General features: G+C 41.9%; 1 protein-coding gene across 7 annotated transcripts in view; it reads right to left on the minus strand.

The window, feature by feature from the left end:
* The window catches only part of DOCK10 (dedicator of cytokinesis 10), a 267,897-nt gene that overhangs the window by 134,044 nt on the left and 114,431 nt on the right, over positions 1 to 19,422 (minus strand). For all 7 annotated transcript variants that reach the window (XM_042995487.1, XM_015538862.2, XM_042995486.1 and 4 more), the window contains exon 3: positions 6,750 to 6,839. In XM_042995487.1, the coding sequence (XP_042851421.1) occupies positions 6,750 to 6,839 (90 nt within the window). The remainder of the gene's footprint in view (positions 1 to 6,749; positions 6,840 to 19,422) is intronic.

A 19,422-nucleotide genomic window follows, 5' to 3' on the forward strand; every position in this document is an offset into this window, starting at 1 on the left:
AATCCCTTTCAGTGCTGGCTTAATCTGGTTTCGAAAATACAGCCGATATTTCTCAAAGTGCGGGCCAATAACTGTATGCATCAGAGCCACCCGGACAAAACTGGGGCGGGATTGCCAGGGAGAAGACTGAGGGACGTGTTCCTTCCAGAGGGCAGCCTTAGTAAAGCATCCTCCCGGCACTTACTGTCAAGGTTAAGAGGCCAGAAGCCATTGCAGGGAGACAGCAAGGGTGGGGATATGCTGGCTCTGTCTCTTCCCACCTGTATGACGCCGAACACCTGCTTAATCTTTCCCTAAAAGTTGCCTCATCGTTACAAGGTTGCTGCTGCTGTAGCATCTGCTTATAATTACTGCAAGTAAAGAAAGGTCTTAGAAGTGTATCTGGCACGAAGAAAGTAGTCAATAAACGTTAGCTGCTATTCCCTACCGTGGTCAAGACTTTTGGCCAGCAGAATTCTCTGAGGTCATTTCTCAGTCTTAACCCAGCTTTCTGGTGACCCTTTCTTTTTATTTGCTGTCTCCAGGCTTGGGTATTCATGTTCTACCACCATCACGTGGTATTTGTAACTGGGATTTCTCTTCTTCCGATCCTATAAGTATAGGCTTCCCTTTATTTATATTCTTTTTTTTTTTTTAATTTTTTTTTTTCAACGTTTTTTATTTATTTTTGGGACAGAGAGAGACAGAGCATGAACGGGGGAGGGGCAGAGAGAGAGGGAGACACAGAATCGGAAACAGGCTCCAGGCTCCGAGCCATCAGCCCAGAGCCTGATGCGGGGCTCGAACCCACGGACTGTGAGATCGTGACCTGGCTGAAGTCGGACGCTTAACCGACTGCGCCACCCAGGCGCCCCTTATTTATATTCTTAAAACCAAGCAAGCTATGGCAGTTTTCACAGCTAGTGACGCAGAAAAAATTCTCAGGTTAAAAAAAAGAAAAAGTTTCTTCCCAGGCTTCCTCTTCTTTCTTTTCTTTTCTTTTCTCTACTTTAGATCCATGCAGTTGAGAACAATATAATGAGTCATTTACGTTACCCAGATAAATGCTCTGTCCTGAGACGTGCAACACAAAAAGTACGACAGATACCTGGGATCTACGGTAAAAGACACTGTACTTGACTTCTCTTTGGAGCAGTTCTTAGGAGAAAGGAGAAGCTGCGGGTGGAAGTTAGAAATGGAGGAATAACCCCAGGCTGCAAGTAGTTGAAAGGTAGGCACAAAGTTAACGGGAAGAAATTTCACCCCAGGGGAAATAACAAGACACAGTCAGAGTTTGTGGCCAACCTGTTCTCCACCGAAGTTGACATTCTCAGAGAACTACAGAAATAAAGGGGGTCAACCTGGCCATTTGAAGTCGTGGTACAGAAGTTCAGGAGAGCAATGACAAAACTAAAGACATCTAAAACCCCCAGAATAGCCTTAGAAGTCTCCAGTGTTGTACTCATCTTCTTTTTAGGCTGTCTTTTCCTTGGAAAGTGGCTAAACCTGACACCTTGGCTGGATCCAGAGATTGGGGGTGGCGCTTCTGAATCATCCTGAGATTTAGGACTTAAGCTCATGGGGCCCACCACGAAGGCATACCAGATAATAAAACAAGCAGGTGGGAAGAGGCAAGGGCATTAGCAGGCTGGCCACCAAATCCAAGGTCTCAAAGCCTCGGGGAGCAGACAACCCAGAGCAGAGGGCTAAGAATCCCTGATTCATGTGAGAGCAAGTTTTTCACAGCCTAAAACAGACTGCTGGAAACCTGGAAATAGACAAATCCCCAATGCACCCAGAAAGAGGTAAAAAGATCATGACATGAATAGTCCCTAAAATCGTGGAGATGTTTATAAATCCACAGTAGTTTTATTACAAGTGATTATGAATGGACTGTATCAGATGAACTTAACTGGCTTCTATGACAGGCAGACAAGCCCAGTGGTTGGACTCATAAAGTGAAATGCATAAGGGATTTTGATCATTCCATATGACATTTTCATTATCAAAGTTAAATTATAATAATAAAAAAAGAATCTGATATGGTCTTTAAGGCGACTTGCAGCTCTCAGAATAAGGTTGGATTTTAACGTTTGGAGACAATTTTACAAGAGACACTTGGGTGGCTTCCAATTCTGACAGCATTTGAAGATGTATTTCCAGTAATTTTTTCACAAAATATTTTTTCACCACAAAAATACCCTTGTAACACAGTATAGAACATATAAACTGAGAGCCAATTTCCTCTCTTCCCCTTACAATCCCAAACTTGTGACGTAACCAATGTTATGAGTTTATTCTACATTTTTCATACTTTTGTAAGGCTTATATAAATAAGCCATATTTATGTATATACTTACAGGTTTTATACCTTCAAGATATCATAGTATATATTCTGCAACTTACTTTTTTCTCTTAACAACATATCATGGGCATCCAAGCTAATACATTTATTTATTTATTTATTTATTTATTTATTTATTTATTGTTTATTTGTTTTTGAGAGAGAGAGAGAGAGTGAGTGGGGGAGGGCCAAAGAGAGAGGGAGACACAGAATCTGAAGCAGGCTCCAGGCTCCGAGCTGTCAGCACAGAGCCTGAGGCAGGGCTCGAACTAATGAACCACGAGATCAAACCTGAGCTGAAGTCCGATGCTTAACCGACTGGACCACCCAGGTACCCCCAAATTACGTACATATAAATATATTAGCTTGGGAGAACCTGGGTGACTCAGTCGGTTAAGCATCCGACTTCAGCTCAGGTCATGATCTCATGGTTCGTGGGTTCGAGCCCCGTGACAGGCTCTGTGCTGACAGCTCAGATCCTGGAGGCTGCTTCAGAGTCTGTGACTTCCTCTCTCTCTCTGCCCCTCCCTCACTAGCGCTCTCTTTCTCTCAAAAATAAAACATTAAAAAAAATTAAAAATAAAATAAATACATCTAATTTTTATTGGTTACATATTATTTTAAAATACAGATGTGCCAAAATTTATTCAACCCCACTCTTACCAACTGATATTACAATTTGGTCAGTGCAACAATACTTAACCCTGTAATTATACTTTTATGCTCTAGTGTTTTTTTAATAACACACATGTTACATATGTATATGCACTACTTAAAAGGTACATTAGAATTACATCTGGGGGCCTGGGTGGCTCAGTCAGTAAGCTTACTTGACTCTTGGTTACGGCCCAGGTCATGATCTCATGGTTTGTGAGTTTGAGCCCCACGTGGGGCTCTGTGCTGGCAGTGACGAACTTATTTGGGATTCTCTCTCTCTCCTGTCTCTCTGCCCCTCCCTCACTCATGCTCTTTCTCTCTCTCAAAATAAATAAATAAATTTTACAAAAAAGAATTACAGAATTACATCTCAAAGGTTACAGATATGTGTATTATATGTGTACATATATGTGTACAGATATGTGTATATGTATTATAAACACTGTATGATAATGTTTATTTCCCATATTCCCACTGTCACTAAGTATTACTCATCTTAAAATTTTTCTTCATTCAAGTTTCATACATCATATTTGTTTTAATTTACATTTTCATGACTGTAAGTGAAGCTGGCAACTTTTTGTGCCCCTCTCTTTGAACTGTGTGCTCCTGTCTTTTGCTTATATTTTCTTGTGTTATTATCTTCGTATTAATTTGTAAGAGTTTGAAAATTAGGAATGTGTGCATGTGTCACAAAAGATATAAAGAGTTGCAAATAATTGCTCTGATTAAATATTTTCTTTTGACTTTATTTATGGTACCATTAATCATATGGAAATGCAAATTTTTTATTTGCTTAAATCTGTTTCCCCTAAATTTCCACTTAAAATGTTTTCCTGTAGTTTTAATATTTTTGTTTTTAAAATTTAAATAGTTTTTATCCACTTGGAGTTAATTTTTACGTTAATGTGACCTGGAGTCCTAACTTTATTCTCATCCAGAATGAATAACCAAGTGGTATTCATGAAATTGTCTAACCTGAGAGATATTTGAGAATTTGAAGTGCCATAATTTGTCAGTTGGTATGTAACCGTATTTACTTGGATATATTTCTAGATACCCTATTTCATTTCACGGATTTATTTTTTTATTCCAGAATGGAATAAAATGGAAAAAGATGGAGAGCGTCACAATGTTTTTAAGCTAGCATTTTCTTTAATACCAAAGTGAGGGAAGAGAACTAGAGATAATTTCACTCATGAATATAAAAGCAAAAACATGAAATAAAATATTCGCAATTTGAATGGAGTATTAAGGTAATAATACAATTTGAATAAGAAAGTTTACACCAGAAATACAAATATGGATCCTGCGGATCACAGAGCTAAATTCAAGGGGTAAGATAGCATCAGAGATACTAAAGGCCTATCCCTAAAACCAAAAGTAAGACAGGATGGGGGCCTCTGGGGGGCTCAGAGGTTAAGTCTATGACTCTTGATGTCAGTTCAAGTCATGATCTCACCGTTGTGAGATCGAGCCCTGCTTTGGGCTCTGCACTGACCACGGAGCCTGCTTAAGATTCCCCTTCTCCCTCTTCCTCTGCACCTGCACCGAATGCATTCTCTCTCTCTCTCTCTCTCTCTCTCTCAAAAAAAAAAAAAAAAAAAAAAAGAAAAAAGAAAAAAGATAGGATGCCCAACATGAGCATTATTATTCAATCCCTGGTTTCAGGGATATCAGATAATAAAATGAGGCAAGAATTAAAAAAAAAACGTATACCGTTATTAGGAACTAGGATTATCTTAATTGTTTGCAGATGATATGACTACACACTTAAACATCAAATAAGAATGATAAATGGTGTCTTTCTATGTGCAAAAAAATAAAATAAAGGAAAAACGAATGAAAACAAAAATTAACATTACAAAGAACTATTAGGATAAGGAAGATTAGTGAGGTAGCCATATATATTCAAAAGCCACAGTTTTTCATTTTTTAAAATTTTTTTACATTGATATATTTTTGAGAAACAGAGTGAGACAAAGCGCGAGTGAGGGAGGGGCAGAGAGAGAAGGAGACACAGAATCTGAAGCAGGCTCCAGGCTCTGAGCAAGAGGTCAGCACAGAGCCTGACGAGGGGCTCGAACCCACAAACTGTGAGATCATGACCTGAGCCGAAGTCCCATGCTCACCCGACTGAGCCACCCAGGTGCCCCAACAGTTTTTTTATTTTATTTTTTTTTAACATCAGCAATGTAAAGCAAAAAAAGGAACTGGATTTAACAAATTCTCACATTTTCAACAAAGCTATAAAGTTCTTGGAAATAAATTTAACAACAAGCTGAAGATTTTTACCCAAAAGTGCAATATTTTACGGAAGAACATTCAAGAAGAATTTGTTGAATATTCCTGGTAAGGAATTCAGGATCATAAATGTTTCAAATCCTACCTAAGTTAACACATATTTACATATTTACTGAAGAATGTTACTAGACCTTGTCTCAGTGATTCTGATTTTCTGGTGTAGAAAATGATTTGCCAACTCTTTTTTAAACTGTGATGTCCTACCAGATATTGACTTCCTCTAAGGCGGTGCCTGGGTGGCTCAGTCGGTTAAGTGTCCGACTCTGGCCCAGGTCATGATCTCACGGTTCGTGGGTTCAAGCCCTGCGTCGGGCTCTGTGCTGACAGCTCAGAGCCTGGAGCCTGCTTAAGATTCTGTGTCTCCCTCTCTCTCTGCCCCTCCCTAGCTCATGCTCGCACTCTCTCTCTCTGTCAAAAATAAATAAACTTAAAAAAAAAAAAGACTTCCTCTAAGGTGACTGTAAAAAAAATATTATGGTACTGATGTCACATATATTATTTTTATCAGTCAATGTGAAAATAGCATACTCAGATATCCTGATGTTATCTGAACCTGCACTTTTTCCTTTTTTCTTTTAACTCCTTAGAAGGTAGTGTAATTTAATGTAAACTTTGGGAAATAAATATGGAATTGGAAAAAAACTCATAAATAAATCTATGGTAAAGGATTTGGACTGAATAGTATAACATAAAATGTGCATGATTAATACAGATTGATATGTATGCTAATAAAGCTAGCTTATATTCATACACATATGTTTGAGAGCTGAGAAAAGGTTTTGTTATTAAACTAAATCCTAATTGGGGATACACCGTTTTCTCTCAGGATTCTATTTGGCCTGTGCTGAATTTTCTCATTGCATTTTCTGTAAAGGAAGGGCTAGCTTCATTTATTCATTCAACCAATATCTTTTAAGTAGCTGCCCTAAAGCATCCCTTAGTCTGCTCAGAAGAAGGAGCAAGGTTGTAGGCCTCTCTTATATCATCAGAATGCAAACAAATGCTATACCAAAAGGTTTTTATCATAGCCACAGGGTTTTACCATTAACTATTTCCATAGTTAGTACTTGAAAAAAAAAATGTATCTCTTAACATAGAAACTCTGTTATCCAAAATTCTCACATACGGTGGCCTTTCCCACAAGTCAGTCTAGGTAAGCAAAATAAAATTATCCTCTGTTAAGAACACACAAATATTTCTCAATGTGACGATTTTAAGGGAAGTAAAAACAAAAGAAAAAAAAAGCCCCAAACTTGAAGAGTCACCACACAATGAAACATAATTAACAGGAGAATGGAAAGAATCTAGACATGATGAGGGCTGAAAAGGAACAGCTCATCATCGCATCTGGAATTCTATACTGAAAAGGAGGGGAAGACAATAATAAAAGGGAGCTGTGTGGAGCCCCCCCCCCCCAGGAGAAAACAGAGTTTATAAAGTAAAGGATGGGAATCATTGCATTTACCTCTTTCACCAGCAAATTTTCGGCTTTGTGTTCTGCGTCTTCGGGTACCGTTGAGTACAGCGTGCGGATATCCCAAGACACGGTGGCCGTCTGGGGAGAACAATGAAAAGAAATGAAGCTCTCCAACCTGGAAGCACTGAGTAGACCACCCTACCGAAAACCCAATAGAAAAGTGCTTTAGATCTTAGCATCGGACAGTAAAAGGAGACAGAGAAATTTACATCTCTAGGAGACAGAAGCCAAACCTCCCTGAGATTGCCTCTGCCAGCATCCTTACAAGTACTGGTTTATCACAGAGGCTCATCGCGTAAAGCTCTTTCACTTCCCTGCAGGGAACAAAAGTTGGGGCATCTATATATTTTGCCTAGCTTATTTCTATTGTATCTTTTGTTGTTGTGAATCCCGAGACACAGTTGAAGTGAAAGAGAAACCTTACAAAAGCATCAGTATTTTAATCCTATTGTAAATAGTTTCTCGAGATTCCACAAGGTAAATTTAACCTTTTTTAGAAGCTCTGAGTGTGTGTGTGTGTGTGTGTGTGTGTGTGTGTAGCCACCATTTTAGAGGTGAGAAGAAAGAAAGGATGTTCAGTAAACCTGGATCTTGAGGAAAAAGACTCATGTTCTTGGTGTCTTTATTTTTGTTAAAATAAACAAAATGTTTTCAACTTCAATGCTCAACAAACGACTTTGCAGTAAACGAACAGACATAAAAAGTAATAAGATGTCCAAAACAGGATTTCATAGATTGTTTCCTCTTTACACGACATATAGTCCTCAGCTCCATCAAGCTGGGGGAAGTATGAGACACCCTAAAAACGGTGACTTTCCATCACCAGCCACCAGCTTTCTTTAGTCTGCACTCCGTGGCTTTCCAGAAGCATTGGGGTGACCAGTCTGTTCACATCCATGGCACCAAACAGCTAGGGTCTTTCCTTTTGTAGATCTCCAAATCCACAAATGATTCATCAGAGTTTCTAAAGCACAACCTAAAGTTCCTTTGAATTGTTCTAGATGAAGGGCATTTTCCCTAGACTCATTAATGAAACAGATGAGATTCCCAACACCCCTCCTTAGTTTTGGAGAAGACGGGTAGGAAAGGGGTCCAGGGAATGGGGTCCTCCGAGAGCACGGCTTCTGTGACAAGCTCTACCACCAAGGGCAGCATCATACCTGTTCTTCTAGTCCCAGACTCGTATTTTCTTCAAACCCTCCTTTTTCTTCGCTCTTAATATAAGCTCCATGAGGGCAAGAGCTTTGATCTCTTTTGTTCACTGCTCTAACCTCAGTGTCCAGTGGGGCATTTAAATACTTGTTTGTCGAATGTGTTGAGTGTGTGTGAATCGGGATGTGTGGGTTCTGTGCATATGTGTGTGCGTGTCTGCGTGAGCATGTGTGATTAGGTGTAGTGCACGAGCGTGTCTGTGCGTGTGCATGAGGATGATGGATGATGGTGTGCTGTGTTTGAGTGTGCATACGTTGTGTCAGTGCGCGTGTGGTGTGTGTGTGCGGCATGTGACCACATGCATGTCTGTGCACAGGTATGCTGTGTGAGTGTGTGTGTGTGTGTGTGTGTGCCTTCATGTGCATAGTTTGGACGCTGCGAAAGAGGAAGAGTGTCATGTGAACCCGACAAAATCAGAGGATAAAAAATAATGAGGAAACAAAGTTCTAGATACATCCTAGGACAAAATTCAATGCTCATCCTAAAATGCAGTGTAGACGGAACTCTCCTGATCCATGCATCTGCCCCAGGATGTCACTGCAGTTGTGTGAACAGGGGTAGAAGTTCTCTGAGGCCATGGCTACCAATCAAGCCAACTGCAGATACACCCACGTGAAGTACGATAGGGCCGATTTAGGACTTAGTATTATTTAGATTTTACTTTTTTGATTCCTTTTGGATTCCCTCTTTCAAGTTGCTTCTTATATGTTGTGCACTCTGTTAGAAGATAAACAGTACATAAACTCTATTGGAAGTCTGGAGTAAAAGATTAAAATTCATACCTAAATTGAGTTTTCGAGATCATTGCGGGATTTCAATTATCTGGGTGTAACTTGTTTCCTGTTTGGGTAGAGAATTCTCAGATACACAGTGTCACCTGCTTGGTGTTTACAGGGAACATTATATATTATAATCTACTGGCAAGATCAGGAATTTTTTTCTCTAATTAAAAAAATTTTATATTTCAGTCATTATTTTAGAATACATTTTTTATACAAAAAAGCAAAATATTATTCCTATTTCTCATTATCCCATGCAGTCTCTTATTGGTTTCTTGCTTTTTAAAAAAGTAGTAACAGCTGCTCTAAAATATTCCAAGTCTGATGGAAAGCAGAGTAACATGGCTCAAATGTAAATTTCTTAGGAAGTTATACCCAGTGCCCCACTAAGATCACTGCTTTCTGGTATAATACAGTCAGGATACTGAACTGGCTTAAGAAATTTTTTGTTTTCTTTAATGGTAAATTTCTGGATATGGACTCAGGATTCAAGTAATAATGGTCACATAGCTACTTGTAGTAAAAATAGAGCCCCAATACATAATACATACGTAATGTATGAGATTGGAAATTCACTCAAGTTGGGATTTATAAAAACTTTATAATCATGTGTATAATCACGTGTACAATGGCTATGAGTGATTCCTGATGACCTCCAGTTATGAAATCATGTTCTTTGTTTTTTTTTTAACGTTTATTTATTTTTGAGAGAGAAAGACACAGAGTGCGAGTGGGGGAGGGTCAGAGAGAGAGAGGGAGACACAGAATCCAAAACAGGCTCCAGGCTCTGAGCTATCAGCACAGAGCCCGACGCGGGGCTCGAACCCACAAACGGTGAGATCAGATCTGAGCCGAAGTCGGATGCTTAACCGATTGAGCCATCCAGGCACCCCTCATGTTGATTCTTAATAAGACAACTGGGGCTGAATCACCCTCACGTAACCATGTGTTAAATCTAAAACGTTATTTTACAACTTGCATGGACTTACTGTACATCTAATCCCTTGCACAGAATACACAAGGTATAAGAAAAGAAATGCACATGTAATGAACGCCTGTGACATGCTATTGATCTCAGCTATATTTTGTTGTGATACTGGAACATGTGGCTGAAAAAGCAGAGAGCCTCCATAAAGTTTCAGCTTTCAGAACTGTGGCACTTCTACTGATGTCTTATTTCTTTAATGCGTCTCCACTGAAGCAAAAATAAATTCATCAAATAAAAAGCGAAGTATGCAGTCATATTTGTTAAGGGGATTAATATGGTTACAAAGAATTTCTTTTCTGAGAATTAGATGCTTTCAGACCACTACAAATTGCCTTGGCCACAGCAGACTTCCTGTTCTCTTTTCTAAACCTTCTGCTTGACAATTAGTAGAGCTCAATTGCATGAAACGGATCTGAGACAGCACTGGAACTGAGCCGCAGTCCTCTTTTGGTGGTAGAGTTTTATAAGGGGCCTACTGTCCAGAGATTAGGCATTTGGAAACATGAACTGTCATTTTATTTATGAAACGAGGCATGCAGGCTTGTGTTTATAATTTCAGGTCCATGCTATTCAGACATCTTCGACGACAGCCCTGTCACTTTCTGGTTCCTTCCACTCTTTAGTGGGTAGTCTCTGTGGCTTTGTCACAGCCACCATTCTGCTGGCTAAAATGACCACAGAAGACTTCATTCTAAGCACATCACGGCCATTTCGCAATTGGCCAAAAGCCACGGGTCAAAGTCTAAAAAAAAAAAATGAGGCTGCTTTTCCTATCCTGGGCCTGAGCAAAGCTTCCTGACAGTACTATAGATCCCAGCTGCTCAAAAAAGAGAGCAAAAATGATGCTGTTTATAGTAATTAATCAGTCTGAGCTTGAGAATTCGACAAGTCTTACAGTAAAGTCTATTAACAAACATTTCCCAATACCTTCCAAGCTAAGCACGTGTTTAAAAATGATCTTCACCTAAATTTCTCAGATTAAGACACCGATACGGTGTCTTATATTCTAGTAGACACTTATCCTACATTAGTTGCTTGAAAAACATTTTGTACCACTTTCAGAAGAGTGTTGTCATGATTTTGTTTTATTTTTTTTTAAGTACATGAGAATATCACTTTAATACCTTTGTTGTGCTCCCCTACCAATAATTCCCTCTTCGATCATTCATTTATTTTACTTTTAAAAAAAACATTTTTATGTTTATTTATTTTTGAGAGAGAGAAAGAGAGAGAGCACAAGTGGGGGGAGGGCAGAGAGAGAGAGACACAGAATGCGGAGCAGGCTCCAGGCTCCGAGCTGTCAGCACAGAGCCCGACGCGCGGCTCGAACTCACGAACCATGACATCATGGCCTGAGCTGAAGTTGAAGGCTTAACCAATTGAGCCACCCAGGCGTCCCTCATTCATTTATTTTTTAATATGAGTTAAGGTGATGCACAACAGACATTAGTTTCAGGTGTACAACATAGAGACTGGACAAGACTATACATTAGGCTATGCTCACCTTAGTTACCGTCTGTCACCATACTACACTATTACAACACCACCGATCATATTCCCTATGCTGTGTCTTTATTCCCATTACTTATTCCCTGTGCTTTAGGGGGGAAGGTCCTTCTTGTTTTGCTGCAGTTAAAGTGTATGGGAAACGCACAAAAAGTGAGCAGCTCCCCATCGCTGGACAGTTGTTACCATCCAGGCAAGTCAAGCGTTGAGACTTTACCTATCACAGTATTTAAGAATATAAGTAGGGAAGTGCCTGGTCGCCCAGTCGGTTGAGCGTCCGACTTCAGCTCAGGTCACGATCTCATGGTTGGTGGGTTCGAGCCCCGCGTCGGGCTCTGTGCTGACAGCTCAGAGCCTGGAGCCTGCTTTGGATTCTATGTCTCCCTCTCATTCTGCCCCTCCCCACCTCATGCTCTCTTTCTCACTCTCCCTCTCCTTCTCTCACTCTCCCTCACTCTCCCTCTCTCAAAAAGTAAATAAACATTGAAAAGTAAAAAAAAAAAGAATAGAAGTAGGGAAGTTTGGAGACCTGGTTCTAGGTTTTGTTTTTTTTTTTACCCTTGGATTAGCTAATCACTGAGCAAGTCACTTCCCTTCTTTTTCCGTGATTTATTTTCCAGGCTCCACAACGTGTCTTGCCTCCTCTCTGGAGGAAGTTAGGACGAAACATTTTACATATGCAAGAATGTGAGCACTCACAGAACACTGTGCTCCAACAACATACTTATCGCACCAGGACCTCCCCTTGGCAAGGACTCAGAGGCTGTGGTCTGAGTTCTCTTTCCAAGGAGGCACAGGGAAGAAGCCTGCTTGGTGTGAGGCCTGCACACATGGCCCCGTGACAAGCAATGGCCTAAGACACAAGCCAACCCGCCACACATCATTAATATGCCTGCTCACATTCCTTCTTCTGCTCCAGACATATTCCTGCACTAGCCTTATTATGCGGTCTCTTCCTCCTCTCCCCTTCCCTTCCCTTCCCTTCCTTTCCCTTCCCTTCCCTTCCCTTCCCTTCCCTTCCCTCCCCTCCCCTCCCCTCCCCTCTCCTTTACTTTCCTCACTCTTTCTTAACCTCAGGCTTAGTATAGGTGCCAGCTCTTTCTGAAAATCTTCTCTAATTTATCCAGTGCACATTTTCTCATCTCTGAACTATAAAATTTACTGTCTGTATCATATATGAAGTCCACAGCTCAACTGTAGAATATTTTAGACCCAAAAGCTCTGCTGGTGATTAATTCAGCCAATATATATGTATATATTGCTGGTCTGTAAGCAAGCCACGTCAAATCTGCTTTGGGAATAAAATAAAACAATATATGAAATATTTTCCCATGTTTTGTATTGTTTTTTAATTTGTTCCTTTTATTTAAAACATTGTTTCTGAGTTTATTTATTTTGGGAGAGAGAAAGCACAAGCAGGGGAGGGACAGAGAGAGAGGGAGAGAGAATCCCAAGCAGGCTCTGCATTGCCAGCCCTGAGTCTGATGCATGGCTGGAACTCACAAGTGTTGTTGGGATATAATTGACATGTCATAAGGTTCACCCTTTTAAATGTTTATTTACTCTGAAAGAGAGAGAAGGGGCAGAAGGAGAGGGAGAAAGAGAATCCCAAGTGCCTCCACGTTCGGCATGGAGCCCTTTGTGGGGCTCTATTTCACAACTGTGAGATTACAACCAGAGCCGAAATCAAGACTCAGATGCTTAACTGACTGAGCCACCCAGGTGCCCTAAATTCACCCTTTTAAAGTGTAGAGTTCAGTGGTTTTCTATACATTCACAGGGCTGTGCGACCATCATCATTATTTGATTTTAGAATATTTTCATTACCCCCAAAAGAAACCCCATATTTACTAGCAATTACTTCCTCTTCGTCTTTCTCCTGAGCCCTTGGCAGCTATTAACTTTCTGTCTCTCTGGATTCGCCTATTCTGGACATTTCATGCAATTGGAATCGTACCATATGTGCTCTTTTGTATTCGGCTTCTTTGACTTAGCATAATGGCTTCAAGTTTCGTCCATGTTAGAGTATGAACCAGTCTTTAATTTTTTTTTAATGGCTGAGTAATACTCCATTGTGTGGATATACCACACTATATTTATTCATTCATCAGTTGATGGACATATATATGCATTGTTTCCCCCTTGCGGTCTTATAAATAATGGTGCTATGAATATTCGTGTATAAGTCTTTCCGTGTACTTTATGTGTATATGTTCCTAGTTCGATCAAGCCCAGAGAAGTCCTCACATATTCTTACTGAACCACTCTAGAATTCTTCACTACCATACCACTTTTCTAATGTCACCCATTGTGGGATTCAAGGAGTTAAAACTTCCCCGAAGCGTGCGCCTTATTTTTCTAAGAAGCAGCTGGGCAAAAGCATGCTGGGTAGACAGAAATGCTAACAGCAAGTCAAAGTGCTCATGTTTGATTTCTGTCCTCACAGTTGCTCTGCATCCTTGAACAAGAGCCTTTTGCAAATCTCAGCCTCATTAGCTTATAAACGGGAGGAATATTAGAATTTAGAAATAACCTAGTTCAACAAAGACTATTACTTAGCTTTTAAATGGCAATTACAGTGTTCTGGTATGAATGCTGTGAGCCATTTAAAGCCTGCTTTTCAGGCTCAGAAGCCGAGGATTAAAAAGGAGATTGAGAGTCCTATAAAATGTTAAGCTGGGTCTCAGTAAGAGAAACAAGAAGAAGAAGAAGAAGGAAAAAAAAACACAACACAGGACCTTTCTGCTTTTCAGTTTAAAAGATTTGAAGGCCCTTCTACTTCCTGTCACCAATATGACCCATGTGGTTTGAGTACGGAAGTCCCCACACACAGTTGCTTTTTATAGTTAAAAACATACTGTGAAAAGGACAAGCCATTGGTATGTTAAGAACTCACAATTCACTGGGTCATGACAGTAAGCCAACGAGCCCTGCGGGTGGCACTGGGGAGCCCTGAGACACTAATTCCGAACGAGTGAGATGAAGAGGAGATTTGAGGGGATCATGTAACTCTCTCAGCCCGCTGTCTCACGTGCGCAACACAGACCTCCGACTTTGAAAATGGCACTGCCCGGGGTCAAAGGCGTAACCTCCCAAGCGTCAGCAAGGCTTCTTGTTCGTATCTGCACCCTTGATGTATGCAGCTTACTTCCCAGAAGTCGGGCCATGAAGCCGGGTTGACATAGAGCAGTTTGTCCAGCATGGGCGGTATTGAAGCTCGGGTGTGATCGCACAGCCTTCCACGGCGGGCTACTTTTCAGACCTCTGAACTTTCTCATGGAAGGTTTTCTACAGCCAGAAGTGATTCCACCGCAGCCTGTCTGTATCTGTTACTCAGCAAGATACTCATTTCTGGCTTTCTCATTTTTTGTTCTCCTATTTTTTTTTTTTGTTTTGTTTTGTTTAATCAGTCTCCTCTCACACTGAATCACTCCACGGTATGATTCACTGTGCCCTTGAAACTGTTCGTTAGCTCCTGTGTTCCTTCCTTCCTCCCCTTGCCTGTGTCACGAAGCCACAATTTGGTGACTAAGTGCCTCGCTTTTTGGTCTCGAGTTTCTATCACGACGTGCTTCCAAAAGAAAGGGGAGAAAAGCAAGAATAGCCAATCCAGTGAGTGAAGGAGCTCATGTTTTTGCAATGAATGCGTTAACACATGCATCTAGACTGCTTATTCTTAGTGATTCATTAGGATGCAAAAAGTTCTGAAGATCACACTGAACACACTGCCTGCTCCCAGAACCCATGCACTTGACGTGCCCAGATACAGCAAAATGCCTCTACCACAGCCCCTTCACCAGGAAGAAGATGATTTTGGTTCAAGGTTCAGTAATCTTCACCGAACGCCCACGAGCCCGACACTGTTGGGTACTTGAAACACAGGTACATACTGATTTCTCCCATGCCTAGGAACAGAAAGCAAGTACGTGAAGGGCGACACGGAGGAAATTAGGCTGTGTTGATGGTGGCTATGTGGCAGGCACTGTATCAGACAGAATGAGCCCCTGCAGGAGGGGACCATGACCTTAGGGCTGTTTCCTTACGGGGATATATTGTCTTGTGTCGAAGAGGAAAGTGATCATACGAAGAGGAAAGTGATCATACTAATGATCACTTTCCTCATCATCAAGCAAAGCCAACTGCTTCAACCTCTTTCTTCTCAAATTTCGTCTCGCAATGGACTTCTGGTTCCCACAGGTATTCAAAGGATTCCAGTTATGTTTGAAAATAATAACCTACAGGTTTCTGAATGATAATTCATGAAATAAATATTCGTTTTCCACCTGCTTTGTGCCAAGGGCTACTTTAGTTGCTGGAAGTCTCCCAGTGATCAAAAAAGACATCCCTGTCCTGCTAGACGGTACGCCCTAATGGCGAGGAACAATTGACAGAGGAGAGAAAAAAGCAAACTGAAGTCTTTCCAGATGGTGATAAGTGCTATAAAGACAAGCAATCAGAGGTGCCTGGGTGGCTCAGTTCGTCAAGGGTCTGACTTCGGCTCGGGTCATGATCTCACGGTTCGTTGAGTTCGAGCCCCATGGTGGGCTCTGTGCTAACAGCTCATAGCTTGGAGCCTGCTTGGATTTTGTGTCTCCCTCTCTCTCTCTGCCTCTGCCCCTCCCTCTACCTGCACCCTGTCTCTCCCTCAAAAATAAGATAAAACATTAAAAAAAAAAAAGGCAAGTAATAAGGATGATGTGACAGAGTGACACAGCATGGTTGGGATCATGGATGGTTCTTTGGAGAGGCAGCATCCGAACCGAAGTGAATGAAAAACAGGGACAGGTTGTGCCAAGAGCAGACTTGCCCTGACAGGGGGGATGAGCTTGGCAAGTTCAAGGAGCAGAGAAAATGCTAGGTTTCCACGCAGTGACCAAGAGAAACAGGACGAGGAGATTAGGGCACAGGGGTCATCAGGCACCAGGTGACGGGGACAGTGGTGAGAAGCTGGTTTGGACTCTGAAGGCTGTGGGAAACCACTGGAAAGTTCGAACCAGGGCTGTGGTATTCACTGTCTGATTTGTATTTCCAAAGCTTCCTTTAAATGAGTGCATAGGAGGAAGCAGGAAGACTGGTTAAAGGCCACTTTTGGGCATCGAGGCAAAAAAAGGATGTGATGGTGGGGGCCAGCAACTGAATAGGGAGAAAAACTGCAGGAATCCTGCCTTGGTGAAAAACAATCTCCTTTAAGGTGCATCAAGTAGCCGTTGAAGCCCCTGTTTCTTGAAATTTCTTCACCCTAAGAAGCCAGCATTCTTCTCAACTTTACGTTTCATCCATATTAGGGCGCACACTCCTTAACTAGACGGATTTGGCTTTTCTTGTCAGCCTCGCTTGTCTGGGAAGTGCTGTTCTATATTCAGCGCCTCGTGGGTGCTGAATAAATATTGATTAAACAAACCAAGTAATGAATCAGGTCTGCTGCAAGTGCGGGCGCTTGGTAAGGTGGAAAGACAGAAGCGCGCTGGATTCTCCTGGCCTTAGGGCACAGCTGGGCTCAGGGCATTTGGAGTGGGGGCGGTGGGAAGTTGGGAGCCACCCCACTCCTTCCAGTCTGTCATGCCCGGGGGTGGGGGTGGTCACTCTATTGCCCCGTCCCACTGGGTGAGCGGAGAACGGTCCACGCTCATCCCGGAGAATCCTTACTCATCGCTCAAGGATGAGCCTGGAAAATGGTCCTCCGGCTGGGGGCACGGGGGCTTCCTGTTGGCGGGCAACACCCCTGAAATGTGACATGAGCTGTGGATGCAGTGGACGGGGGCAGAGGGCACTGAGAGAAGGGTCTCACTCTACAGAGGGGGAGGTGAGAAACCTCCCAAATGCACACAGTTCTGCTTGTTATGGCAGGGCCGCCCCAACTTTTTCTGTAAAGGGCCAGATAAGACATCTTTCAGGGCCCTCTACCTCTGCTGCAATCCTGCCGAGCGTCACAAACGCAGCCACTGACAGTGGGTAAAAGAAGGGGGCATCACCGTGCTGTTCAAATACAACTTCATTTACAGGTACCAAAACCTGAATTTCATAGCATTTTCATGGGTTACAAAATATTCTTCTTTTTTTCCTTCAATGATTTAGCCAGTTCTGTGTAGGAAAAAAAAGGTAGGGTAAAAAAACAACATAAAAATCATTCTTTGTTCATGGTGGGCCAGACAAAAACAGGCGGCAGGCCATCCATGAGTCATGGCTTGTCAACCCCGACTCTGTAGAGGAGAAAAGAGGGAAGACAATCTATCTGAATTTTGTTCAAAAACTGACAATTGAGGGGCACCTGGGTGGCTCAGGCGGTTGAGCATCTGACTTCGGCTCAGGTCATGATCTCGCGGTTTGTGAGTTCGAGGCCCGCATCGGACCCTGTGCTGACAGCTCAGAGCCTGGAGCCTCCTTCGGATTCTATGCCTCCCTCTCTCTCTGCCCCTCCTCCACTCTCTCTCTCTCTCTCAAAAATAAATAAACATTAAAGAAATTCAAAAACTGACAGTTTTACATGGTAATAATATTCAAAACTCCTTTTGTCAGGTGCTTGATACAAATGATGATTTAACTGTATGATATGACATTTCCTGATCCTACAGACGAGGTGGCATCCAATATCTATTGAGCACCTGCTAATTAAGAGCTATTCTCTCCCAGCTGGTCCCCCAGCTTCCTCTTCACCCTGTTATTTGTTGTCCACACAGAGGCTGGGTGAGCTTCCAATAATAGTCAGTTTTTCCAAGTCAGTTTTTCTCCTTCTTTTTATTTATTTATTTTTAAAGATTAATTTATTTTTTAATGTTTATCTTTGAAAGAGAGAGAGAGAGAGACAGAGAACAGGGAAGGAGCAGAGAGAGAAGGAGGCAGAAAATCTGAAGCAGACCCGAGGCTCTGAGCTGTCAGCACAGAGCCCCACGCGGGGCTCGAACCCACAAACCGCGAGATCATGCCCTGAGCCGAAGTTGGATGCATAACCGACTGAGCCACCCAGAAGCCCCAGTTTCTCTCCTTCTTGAAACAGACCCATGACCTGCCACTTGCCACTTGCATTTGGAACAAGACACAAATGCCTTATCTCGTCCTGGCCTGACCTGGTCTCTGACCACTCTGTCCACAGCTGTCCAGGGCCTTTCTAGCAGCTTCCTTCAGCCTGAGATGCCCCTTTCCTCCTCTGGTTTTAGTGGGGTTGGTCTTCCTTGGGGATTCAGCACTCAGTTCAAATGTCACTGTTTTTTCTATGACATGGCCCTGTCTCATTTTCTTCATAGAACTGGTCTTCAATCCCAATTATCTTGTTAAACTGTTTACTCATTTCTGCCTGATTCATCTGACCGAAAGGTGATCCCCACTAAAACCAGGCAATTTCTGTCCAATCGCTGCTGCTTCGCCATTCTGGCATTAATGCTTAACAGTCAGTATTATATACTATTATTACATATTATATATTACATATTTGGTGAATGAATAAAGGAAGGAAATGGTCTGAGGGGTGAGAGAATGTTACGTTTAGGATTGTGCTGGTATTTTACTATGAAGGTGCCCGTGATGACAGCGTTAGGGATTGGGTGGGGGAGGAAGAGTACGAACTTTAGATGAGCAAAGCCCAGATTTTGGAAAGGCCCTTGGGAAATGTTAAGGTGTTTGCCCTTTGTTTTGAAGGCAATGGGGGTGGCCACAGAAAGCTTTTAAGCAAGCATAGGATGAAAGAATTCAGTGTATTTACTAGAACATTCACCTCTGGGAAAATAAAGAAGTATGTAAGCTATCATGTGCTTGGTTTACACCATTAAGGATGGCAAAGGTCCTAGAGTAGTAATCAGCCGATCTTTAACTTAAACAAGAGTGGAAAGATGCCAAGAAATGAATTCAAATTCAGTGCAAATGTCACAACCCATCCTCTACTCCCTCCTTGAGCTGGGGACATGTGAGGTGGCTTTTGTCATCTTTCTGAAAGCCAGAGCTAGAATGCAAAGGTCTCCAAGTTTCAAGGATTTTCCTGTTGACAGAAAGAGTCTTCATAAAAGTTTACCTTCAGTATGAAAGACAGTGAGGGTGTGAAATTAAAAACAAAAAACAAAAAACAAAAAACACAACATGGCTCAGCTTGGTGATTGCAGTTCAAGCCGCGGTGGCCTGGTCCAACCACGGAAGTGACATTTCTCTGCCCGAGATAAGGCTCTCATAAAGTATGTCAAACAGTAAA

This window comes from Panthera tigris, chromosome C1, assembly GCF_018350195.1.
Source record: "Panthera tigris isolate Pti1 chromosome C1, P.tigris_Pti1_mat1.1, whole genome shotgun sequence".
In the NCBI taxonomy this organism is placed as follows: domain Eukaryota; kingdom Metazoa; phylum Chordata; class Mammalia; order Carnivora; family Felidae; genus Panthera; species Panthera tigris.